This window comes from Bombina bombina, chromosome 1 (assembly GCF_027579735.1).
Source record: "Bombina bombina isolate aBomBom1 chromosome 1, aBomBom1.pri, whole genome shotgun sequence".
Taxonomy (NCBI): domain Eukaryota; kingdom Metazoa; phylum Chordata; class Amphibia; order Anura; family Bombinatoridae; genus Bombina; species Bombina bombina.
Window position 1 is genome coordinate 1164916139 of NC_069499.1, and position 12209 is coordinate 1164928347.

The 12209-nt window shown below is 40.1% G+C and overlaps 1 protein-coding gene across 1 annotated transcript in view; it reads right to left on the bottom strand.

Annotated features, from left to right (window-relative positions):
- The window catches only part of DUSP3 (dual specificity phosphatase 3), a 423172-nt gene that overhangs the window by 128133 nt on the left and 282830 nt on the right, over positions 1-12209 (bottom strand). The window contains exon 2 of the mRNA XM_053699598.1: positions 11072-11298. Within this exon, the coding sequence (XP_053555573.1) occupies positions 11072-11298 (227 nt within the window). The remainder of the gene's footprint in view (positions 1-11071; positions 11299-12209) is intronic.

The following is a 12209-nucleotide window of genomic DNA, read 5'->3' on the forward strand; positions in this document are numbered from 1 at the left end:
CAAACTCAATGGGAATGGAAAAGCTTGTTTCCAAGGCCAAAGGTCTCAAACGATGAGCCTCAGCAGGCTCTGATCCCGGAATACCCTAAGTTTAGCCCATGGGGGTGGGTTTAACCTCCTAATCTTGAGTTTGATAATCAGTCATGTTACCACTAAGCCATAGTAGAGGCCCACCCAATAGTAGAATAGGATGGGGGCCCGAGCAGCCCTCCTCCTTCTAAAAAGGAGGCAACAAGAAAAACACAAACACTTCTCAAAGTAAACGACCTAGCACCCGACAGGGTAACCAGTACATCGGCACCAAGTGGGTGACATGAACCGTAAGGAACCGCATTTAGTGCCCGACCAGGACCCGTCTGGCATGAGAATACTCCAAACTGTCCAAGGAAAATCAAGGCTCCTGAAGGGATAGATAACATAAACTATAAACATAACTATGCATTATATAGTACTGCACAACTTCTGAGGAAGTGCTGATGCAACCACAAAATCGCAAGTACCAGTTTCAAAGAAGAAACATTCCCAAAAACGGAAACTATAACAAACATGAGCTTCATAAAATCAAATTAAACACATTCTAACCGGATCAACATGAAGGAGATTGGCTTCATCCCCATACGTCTGACCCAATTTGCACTCCGGCACAGAAGACTAAGGATCCCTTGGCCCAGTAGGACCGGAATCCTCCAGCACCGCCAAAACATGCCTTAGTACTACACAAAGGCATGCCAGTCTATAATGGAAGGCAAAATGCTCCCCCGCCGGATCAATAGACAACCCCGGCCCCAAAGGAGGGGCTCCTGAAGCCTCAGAGGCCATTGCTTCCCCAGAAGGTCAAACTGACTCAGGCAATCTCACACTCGACGGACCCTGGTTAACAGATCACAGACAGTATCTTAGAAATACTTCTCTTGGGAGATATAAATGTGCCATAGATGTGGCCATGCAGAACCATGCCGTAACATCTGGAGGAAACAAGCCACATTCTGGAGAAGGAGTAACAGCCCTAGGGACACCTGCTTGCGTAGCAAAAGAAAGTTCTGGGGCACGCACCTCACTGGACATGGAATCCTCAGGGGCGGATGGCTCAATGCACTCTACACTCCCTGAATCGAGGGAAGAGAGTACTCTAGCACGGCAATCGGAACATAACTGATGGGCATGGATAATCTGGCCCATTTCATACTCCTCACAAGATGCATACTCCGAGTCGGAGATGTCCATCTCTAAAAAATCAGAATCCTCCATAACTTGGAGATTGCAAATATGGAGATTGCAAAAATGGACAAAAGCTAAACGGCACTTTACACCCCCCAATGGCTGGGGCACTCACCACCTCCTGTGAACCAGACAACCAATGAACAGACTCTCTCCATCATCACTCAGTCAGAGTAGGGAAATGGAGGTACACTGTGACCACACCCGGTCACGCGGTGCACCGTGTAAGCTTAGCAAAAAAGGGGTGCCAGTCTGATGATAAGGCCGTCATGTTCCAAATAGCCCTGAGCCCAAGTATCACTGGGACCCTGACTTATTTTGTTAACATTACATTCCCATATTGAAATAAAAGGAAATGATCTTACCGGAATCTACGCCGTGAAACAGGATCACTGCCCTTCAAGTGAAAAAAGGCAGGCAGCAAAACTCGTCAACGCTGATTGCCAAGGAGCTGTTAACATGAGTCGTGATAGTTTCACAGAGACAACACTCCCTGCATCTCCGAACTCTAACTTTCATCCATGCTCTCACTGAGAGGCTGACAGCATTATTTAAAACTCCTGTCCCATTTCAAAGAGTACTACCCTCCATAAGAGACTATCTTTCAAATTTCTGACACTTCTCTGTCAACCTCCTGTGACGAAAGTCAAAGAATGACTGGGGGATGAGGGAAGTGGGGGAGGTATTTAAGCCTTTTGCTGGGGTGTCTTTGCCTCCTCCTGGTGGCCAGGTTCTTAATTCCCAAAAGTAATGAATGCAGCTGTGGACCCTTTCCGTTTAAGAACAAAAGAGCCCCCAGAACCTTTAAAAAAATTCTGGGAGCCGTGGCTAAACCAAATAGAAGTGCCACAAACAGGAAATATTTGTCCAGAAAGGCAAATCTCAGGAATCTGTGATGGTCCCTATGAATAGGAACACAAATATATGCATCATTTAGGTCTATGGTTGTCATGAAGTGACCCTCTTGTACTAAAGGAAGAATGAAGCGTATAGTCTCCATCTTGAAGGATGGAACTTTGAAAAACTTGTTTAGACACTTCAAGTCTAAACAGAATGGGACAGAAAGTTCCCTCTTTTTTGGGAACCACAAATAGGTTGGAGTACAACCCAAAACCCTGTTCTTGCACTGGAACTATCACTCCTAGGGAGTAAATATGTTGTATACATTTCAAGAACACCTCTTTATCTGGTCTGCAGATAATCTTGAGAGAAGGAATCTGCCTCAAGGAGGAAAAGTCCTGAATTACAATTTGTAACCCTGGGATACTATGTCCATAGTCCAGGGATCTGGGACATCTTGTATCCAGGCTTGAGAGAACTGAGAAAGTTTGCCCCCCACCTGATCCGATCCCGGATTGGGAGCAAACCCTTCATGCTGATTTGGAATCAGCTGCGGGTTTCTTTGATTGTTTCCCCTTGTTCTAAGACTGATTGGGTTTCCAAGAAGACTTGGATTGTTCCTGCTTGGAAGAAAAAGGGGAAGGCTTTCCTCTGAAGTTACGAAAGGTACAACAATTACTCTGACGTCCTTTAGGCCTATTCTTCTTATCTTGAGGTAGAAAAAAAACATAATTTATGTAAGAACTTACCTGATAAATTCATTTCTTTCATATTAGCAAGAGTCCATGAGCTAGTGACGTATGGGATATACATTCCTACCAGGAGGGGCAAAGTTTCCCAAACCTCAAAATGCCTATAAATACACCCCTCACCACACCCACAAATCAGTTTAACGAATAGCCAAGAAGTGGGGTGATAAGAAAAAAGTGCGAAGCATAAATATAAGGAATTGGAATAAATGTGCTTATACAAAAAAATCATAACCACCACAAAAAAAGGGTGGGCCTCATGGACTCTTGCTAATATGAAAGAAATTAATTTATCAGGTAAGTTCTTACATAAATTATGTTTTCTTTCATGTAATTAGCAAGAGTCCATGAGCTAGTGACGTATGGGATAATGACTACCCAAGATGTGGATCTTCCACGCAAGAGTCACTAGAGAGGGAGGGATAAAATAAAGACAGCCAATTCCACTAAAAAAAATCCACACCCAAAAATAAAGTTTAAATCTTATAAAGAAAAAAACTGAAAATATAAGCATTAGATTCAAACTGAAACAGCTGCCTGAAGTACTTTTCTACCAAAGACAGCTTCTGAAGAAGAAAACACATCAAAATGGTAGAATTTAGTAAAAGTATGCAAAGAAGACCAAGTTGCTGCTTTGCAAATCTGATCAACCGAAGCTTCATTCCTAAACGTCCTGAAGAAACTGACCTAGTAGAATGAGCTGTAATCCTTTGAGGCAGAGTTTTACCCGACTCAACATAAGCATGATGAATTAAAGATTTCAACCAAGATGCCAAAGAAATGGCAGAGGCCTTCTGACCTTTCCTAGAACCGGAAAAGATAACAAATAGACTAGAAGTCTTTCGGAAATTCTTAGTAGCTTCAACATAATATTTCAAAGCTCTAACTACATCCAAAGAATGCAATGATTTCTCCTTAGAATTCTTAGGATTAGGACATAATGAAGGAACCACAATTTCTCTACTAATGTTGTTGGAATTCACAACCTTAGGTAAAAATTTAAAAGAAGTTCGCAACACCGCCTTATCCTGGTGAAAAATCAGAAAAGGAGACTCACAAGAAAGAGCAGATGATTCAGAAACTCTTCTGGCAGAAGAGATGGCCAAAAGAAACAAAACTTTCCAAGAAAGTAATTTAATGTCCAATGAATGCATAGGTTCAAACGGAGGAGCTTGAAGAGCCCCCAGAACCAAATTCAAACTCCAAGGAGGAGAAATTGACTTAATGACAGGTTTTATACGAACCAAAGCTTGTACAAAACAATGAATATCAGGAAGATTAGCAATCTTTCTGTGAAAAAAAGACAGAAAGAGCAGAGATTTGTCCTTTCAAGGAACTTGCAGACAAACCTTCATCCAAACCATCCTGAAGAAACTGTAAAATTCTCGGAATTCTAAAAGAATGCCAGGAAAAATGATGAGAAAGACACCAAGAAATATAAGTCTTCCAGACTCTATAATATATCTCCCTAGATACAGATTTACGAGCCTGTAACATAGTATTAATCACAGAGTCAGAGAAACCTCTTTGACTAAGAATCAAGCGTTCAATCTCCATACCTTTAAATTTAAGGATTTGAGATCCTGATGGAAAAAAGGACCTTGCGACAGAAGGTCTGGCCTTAACGGAAGAGTCCACGGTTGGCAAGAGGCCATCCGGACAAGATCCGCATACCAAAACCTGTGAGGCCATGCTGGAGCTACCAGCAGAACAAACGAGCATTCCTTCAGAATCTTGGAGATTACTCTTGGAAGAAGAACTAGAGGCGGAAAGATATAGGCAGGATGATACTTCCAAGGAAGTGACAATGCATCCACTGCTACCGCTTGAGGATCCCTGGATCTGGACAGATACCTGGGAAGTTTCTTGTTTAGATGAGAGGCCATCAAATCTATTTCTGGAAGTCCCCACATTTGAACAATCTGAAGAAATACCTCTGGGTGAAGAGACCATTCGCCCGGATGTAACTTTTGGCGACTGAGATAATCCGCTTCCCAATTGTCTATACCTGGGATATGAACCGCAGAAACTAGACAGGAGCTGGATTCCGCCCATACCAGAATTCGAGATACTTCTTTCATAGCCAGAGGACTGTGAGTCCCTGCTTGATGATTGATGTATGCCACAGTTGTGACATTGTCTGTCTGAAAACAAATGAACGATTCTCTCTTTAGAAGAGGCCAAGACTGAAGAGCTCTGAAAATTGCACGGAGTTCCAAAATATTGATTGGTAATCTCACCTCCTGAGATTCCCAAACCCCTTGTGCTGTCAGAGACCCCCACACAGCTCCCCAACCTGTAAGACTGTTGAAATTACAGTCCAGGTCGGAAGAACAAAAGAAGCCCCCTGAACTAAAAGATGGTGATCTGTCCACCACGTCAGAGAGTGTCGTACAATCGGTTTTAAAGATATTAATTGAGATATCTTTGTGTAATCCCTGCACCACTGGTTCAGCATACAGAGCTGAAGAGGCCGCATGTGAAAACGAGCAAAGGGGATCGCGTCCGATGCAGCAGTCATAAGACCTAGAATTTCCATGCATAAGGCTACCGAAGGGAATGATTGTGACTGAAGGTTTCGACAAGCTGATATCAATTTTAGACGTCTTTTGTCTGTCAAAGATAGAGTCATGGACACTGAATCTATCTGGAAACCTAAAAAGGTTACCTGTGTCTGAGGAATCAATGAACTTTTTGGTAAATTGATCCTCCAACCATGATGTTGAAGAAACAACACAAGTTGATTCGTATGAGATTCTGCTAAATGTGAAGACTGAGCAAGTACCAAGATATCGTCCAAATAAGGAAATACCACAATACCCTGTTCTCTGATTACAGACAGAAGGGCACCGAGAACCTTTGTAAAAATTCTTGGAGCTGTAGCTAGGCCAAACGGCAGAGCCACAAACTGGTAATGCTTGTCTAGGAAAGAGAATCTCAGAAACTGATAGTGATCTGGATGAATCGGAATATGCAGATATGCATCCTGTAAATCTATTGTAGACATATAATGCCCTTGCTGAACAAAAGGCAGGATAGTCCTTACAGTTACCATTTGAATGTTGGTATCCTTACATAACGATTCAATATTTTTAGATCCAGAACTGGTCTGAAGGAATTCTCCTTCTTTGGTACAATGAAGAGATTTGAATAAAACCCAGTCCCTGTTCCAGAACTGGAACTGGCATAATTACTCCAGCCAACTCTAGATCTGAAACACATTTCAGAAATGCTTGAGCCTTCGCTGGGTTTACTGGGACACGGGAAAGAAAAAATCTCTTTGCAGGAGGCCTTATCTTGAAGCCAATTCTGTACCCTTCTGAAACAATGTTCTGAATCCAAAGATTGTGAACGGAATTGATCCAAATTTCTTTGAAAAAAACGTAATATGCCCCCTACCAGCTGAGCTGGAATGAGGGCCGCACCTTCATGTGGACTTAGGAGCTGGCTTTGATTTTCTAAAAGGCTTGGATTTATTCCAGACTGGAGATGGTTTCCAAACTGATACCGCTCCTGAGGATGAAGGATCAGGTTTTTGTTCCTTGTTGTGACGAAAGGAACGAAAACGATTATTAGACCTAAATTTACCTTTAGATTTTTTATCCTGTGGTAAAAAAGTTCCTTTCCCTCCAGTAACAGTTGAGATAATAGAATGCAACTGAGAACCAAACAATTTATTACCCTGGAAAGAAAGGAAAAGCAGAGTAGACTTAGAAGACATATCAGCATTCCAAGTTTTAAGCCATAAAGCTCTTCTAGCTAAAATAGCTAGAGACATATACCTGACATCAACTCTAATGATATCAAAGATGGCATCACAAATAAAATTATTAGCATGTTGAAGAAGAATAATAATGCTATGAGAATTATGATCTGTTACTTGTTGCGCTAAAGCTTCTAACCAAAAAGTTGAAGCTGCAGCAACATCCGCTAAAGATATAGCAGGTCTAAGAAGATTACCTGAACACAAGTAAGCTTTTCTTAGAAATGATTCAATTTTCCTATCTAAAGGATCCTTAAAGGAAGTACCATCTGCCGTAGGAATAGTAGTACGCTTAGCAAGAGTAGAGACAGCCCCATCAACCTTAGGGATTTTGTCCCAAAACTCTAATCTGTCAGATGGCACAGGATATAATTGCTTAAAACGTTTAGAAGGAGTAAATGAATTACCCAAATTATTCCATTCCCTGGAAATTACTTCAGAAATAGCACCAGGGACAGGAAAAACTTCTGGAATAACTACAGGAGATTTAAAAACCTTATCTAAATGTTTAGATTTAGTATCAAGAGGACCAGAATCCTCAATTTCTAATGCAATTAGGACTTCTTTAAGTAAAGAACGAATAAATTCCATTTTAAATAAATATGAAGATTTATCAGCATCAACCTCTGAGACAGAATCCTCTGAACCAGAAGAACCATTATCAGAATCAGAATGATGATGTTCATTTAAAAATTCATCTGAAAAATGAGAAGTTTTAAAAGACTTTTTACGTTTACTAGAAGGAGGAATAACAGACATAGCCTTCTTAATGGATTTAGAAACAAAATCTCTTATGTTATCAGGAACACTCTGAGTATTAGATGTTGACGGAACAGCAACAGGTAATGTAACAGTACTAAAGGAAATATTATCTGCATTAACAAGTTTGTCATGACAAACAGTACAAACAACAGCTGGAGGAACAGATACCATAAGTTTACAGCAGATACACTTAGCTTTGGTAGCTCCAGCACCAGGCAGCGATTTTCCAGAAGTATCTTCTGACTCAGTTTCAATGTGGGACATCTTGCAATATGTAATAGAAAAAACAACATATAAAGCAAAATTGATCAAATTCCTTAAATGACAGATTCAGGAATGGGAAAAAATGCCAGTGAACAAGCTTCTAGCAACCAGAAGCAATAAATAATGAGACTTAAATAATGTGGAGACAATAGTGACGCCCATATTTTTTTAGCGCCAAAAATGACGCCCACATTATTTGGCGCCTAAATGCTTTTGGCGCCAAAATTGACACCACATCCGGAACGCCGACACTTTTGGCGCAAAAGAACTTCAAAAATGACGCAACTTCCGGCGACACGTATGACGCCGGAAACAGAAGAAAAAAATTTTGCGCCAAAAAAGTCAGCGCCAAGAATGACGCAATAAAATGAAGCATTTTCAGCCCCCGCGAGCCTAACAGCCCACAGGGAAAAAGTCAAATTTTAAGGTAAGAAAAAAATTGATTTATTCATATGCATTATCCCAAATATGAAACTGACTGTCTGAAATAAGGAATGTTAAACATCCTGAGTCAAGGCAAATAAATGTTTGAATACATATATTTAGAACTTTATAAAAAAGTGCCCAACCATAGCTTAGAGTGTCACAGAAAATAAGACTTACTTACCCCAGGACACTCATCTACATGTTGTAGAAAGCCAAACCAGTACTGAAACGAAAATCAGCAGAGGTAATGGTATATAAATAAGAGTATATCGTCGATCTGAAAAGGGAGGTAAGAGATGAATCTCTATGACCGATAACAGAGAACCTATGAAATAGACCCCATAGAAGGAGATCATTGAATTCAAATAGGCAATACTCTCCTCACATCCCTCTGACATTCACTGCACGCTGAGAGGAAAACCGGACTCCAACCTGCTGCGGAGCGCATATCAACGTAGAATCTAGCACAAACTTACTTCACCACCTCCATAGGAGGCAAAGTTTGTAAAACTGATTTGTGGGTGTGGTGAGGGGTGTATTTATAGGCATTTTGAGGTTTGGGAAACTTTGCCCCTCCTGGTAGGAATGTATATCCCATACGTCACTAGCTCATGGACTCTTGCTAAAAAACCTTTTCCACCCGTAATATCAGAGATAATTTCTGTCAAACAAGGTTTTGCCCTGAATCACCAGAAGCTTGACTTTACAGGAAACGTCCGCAGACCAGGATTTCAACCATAACGCCCTGCGGGCTAAAACAGCGAAACTAGAAGTTTTAGCTCCTAGTCTAACAACCTGTAAAATGGCACCTGCAATAAAGGAATTGGTCAATTTAGGAGCTTAAATCCTATCCTGAATTTCATCCAAGGAAGTCTCTACTTGAAGAGAATCAGACAAGGCGTTGAACCAATAAGATGCCGCACTAGTCACAGTGGCAATACACACGGCAGGTTGCCATTGGAGACCTTGATGAACATAAAACTTTTTCAAATAAGCCTCCAGCTTCTTGTCCATTGGATCCTTAAAAGAGCAGCTATCCTCAATAGGAATAGTGGTTCTCTTAGCCAGAGTGGAAATGGCCCCTTCAACTTTGGGTACAGTATACCAATGGTCTTTAATGGAATCCTCAACAGGAAACATTTTCTTAAAAATGGAAGATGGGGAAAAAGACATCTCCCTGGCATGGTCCGGCACAGGAAAAACCTCCAAAGTGGAAGGTTCATCAAAGAAACAATTTTTTACTAGATTTCTTAGGAGTGACAACGGCAGGGGTATCGGAGTCATCTAAAGTAGCTGAAAACCTCCTTTAACAATACACAAAGGTGTTCAAGCTTAAATCTGAAGGATACCACCTCAGTCTCAGAACAAAAAATTATACGGTCCGAATCTGAGATTTCACCCTCAGAAAGTCCTGATGCATCTTCCTCAACAGACTTATGAGAAAGGGCGCCTTGGGAAGCAGAACTGAGGACAGACACCTTACTTTTTGAATTTCTAGATTTCCTCTTGCGTTTTCCCTGTAATCTGGGAATGGCAGCTAATGCTGCAGATACCGCTGAAGATACCTGGGCAGCAATTTCTGCTTTTAAATAAACTCTACTAGGAGTTATAGAGGAACCGCAGGGCATTGCATGTGACGCCATTGAGGCTTGGGACGTAGCAGGAGAAAGCTGAGATATTATTTTAACAGCATCATCCTGAGAGACATTAGGCTTAAAAAGTTTACCTTTATTTTGCAAGGTTTTCTTGACACATGAAGAACACAATTGCATAGGAGCTGCAATTTGTGCATCTAAACATAATAAGCATGAATTCATGAGAGCAGGCTCTTGCTCCATATCAGACATGTTGTGAAACAGTAAATAAACTTGTACAGATAAGTTTCAAATATTTTAACATTCAATTAAAATAAGCTAAGGAAAAAATACACTTTAAATTTTATCTCAAATTAGGATTGATCTCCAGCTAAAATTATGTGAGAAAAGTTAGAAAAAACATTTAATAAACATCAAATAAACTTCTAAAATACCCCTCAGGCAACCCCACACCTCAATTACTGAGGTGCCTTATCGCTACCAATTATGACCGGATCACCCAGAAATGGAGAAAAACTACTTTTTTCCTCAGAAACGTTATGAAGTAAAGCCGGTCATGTGACCGCAACTGCCAAGCTCAAATTACTGCTGCAACACAGAGACCGGACAATTTAAAATGTTGCATCATTTTATTTTAAAGCAAAGGGGAAATTAATAAACTGCTGAAATAGAAAATCCAGCCTTACTTTCAGTTTAAACTTGTATTGTTTTATCAAGTAAATATGTGTCAGAAAATAAAGCCTAATACAAATTACCCTTTCTTTTTAAAATTTTACGTGAGTCTCACACATGCTACAGTGCCTGCTTCATGCCCCAGGGTAACCCATACAACAGGATTATCTATGTCCCAATAAAAAAAAAAACAGTGTATTTTAACTTAAGTGCATGGTCTCCCCAACTGCAAGAAAAAGCACTTACCTGCTCCACTGTCCGGCATGTAGACAGTTGCAAGGTATGAGAAGACATAGTTCTTCACAGAGACCTTTGAAAAAGAAAGAACAGAGTAGCCAACTCTGGCTTTCTAAACCAGGGCAGCAATTGTTAGGAAATCAGTAAGTACCTCTTTACAAGATCCTAACTGCTTTAAAGCCACCACTACACGAATGCAAGGAATGAGGTGGAATACGGCTATACCCCAACACTTGCTTGTAGATTAAATAAAAAAAAAATTCTTCAGACACCTAAACTTTATCTCTTCCATGCACCGAAGGAAAAGAGAATGACTGGGGGTTGTGGGTAAGGGAGTGATACTTAACAGTTTAACTGTAGTGCTCTTTGCATCCTCCTGCTGGCCAGGAGTGATATTCCCAACAGTAATTACTCAAGCTGTGGACTCGCCATATCTTAGGAAAGAAATATAATTTTTGAGTTTCATATCCCTTTAATGCACAGTGTACACTACATGAAAACTATAAAAGAATAAAAAACATATATTAGGTCTTATGATAACGCACCATCCTTTTGTGCCAGCGCCTTGTCGATAAAGTCTGAAGCTTCTTCAAAATAAGAGCTGAGGTCAAAGTTTGGTCTGTCGTTCGCTTTAATACCGTGATAGGTAATTCCAGTGCCTTTGTAGAAGGCGGCATTTGTGTTCACATGCATGAAAGAATTCCCTTCAGCTGCATTCAGTATGTGAGTAATCCCAAAACGCTGCAACCTCATTATATTCTGGGCAATGAATCTGTAAGACAAGCAAGTTAACAAGCATTATACAGATATTAATGAAATGATGATCTTCTGCCTGCAAAGTATCATCAAATTAAAAAAATGGCTAATATAAAAAAAAAAAGTTAGGCAAGAATGCTATACATAGTATTTTTATATGAAGTGATGCAGCATTGCAGAAAAAGGTAAAGCCTTTGACGTGACAGATATGTGAGAAGGTAACAAATAAAGAATGTAATGAATTAACATCTTATGAGGGGGATGATTCCCAGAAACAAGATTCCAAAACATAAAATCAGATTAATTTCAGAAATGTTACTATTCAAAATATATTACAGGTAACCCTCAGTTTACGCCGGGGTTAGGTTCCAGAAGGAATGGTTGTAAATCAAAACCATTGTAAATTGAAACCCAGTTTATAATGTAAGTCAATAGGAAGTGAGGGAGATAGGTTCCAGGCCCCTCTCAAAATTGTCATAAGTAACACCTAATACATTATTTTTAAAGCTTTGAAATGAAGACTTTAAATGCTAAACAGCATTATAAACCTAATAAAATAATCACACAACACAGATTTCACTTGCATTTTTCTGCAAACAGTTCTTTCTATGCATTCCAATCTGGACTGATTTATAGACAGGAAGATCTTGTTCCTTTGAAATCTGCTCGATAGCTCAGGTCTAGTTAAACTGATTAATTTCAGCTTGCTTGTCTTTGCTGCAACACAAGCAGACAGCTCCACCTACTGGCTATTTTAATAAATGCACTGTTTCTCAATGCTTTTCAATAGAAGTCACATGACTAGAAAAAAAAGGTTGTTATTCTGAAACGGTGTAAATTGAACCGTTGTAAAACGAGGGCCACCTGTAGTGTAGGTATACAGCTAATTTGAGTAAACCAATAAACACATTTCTATGATTGCATATG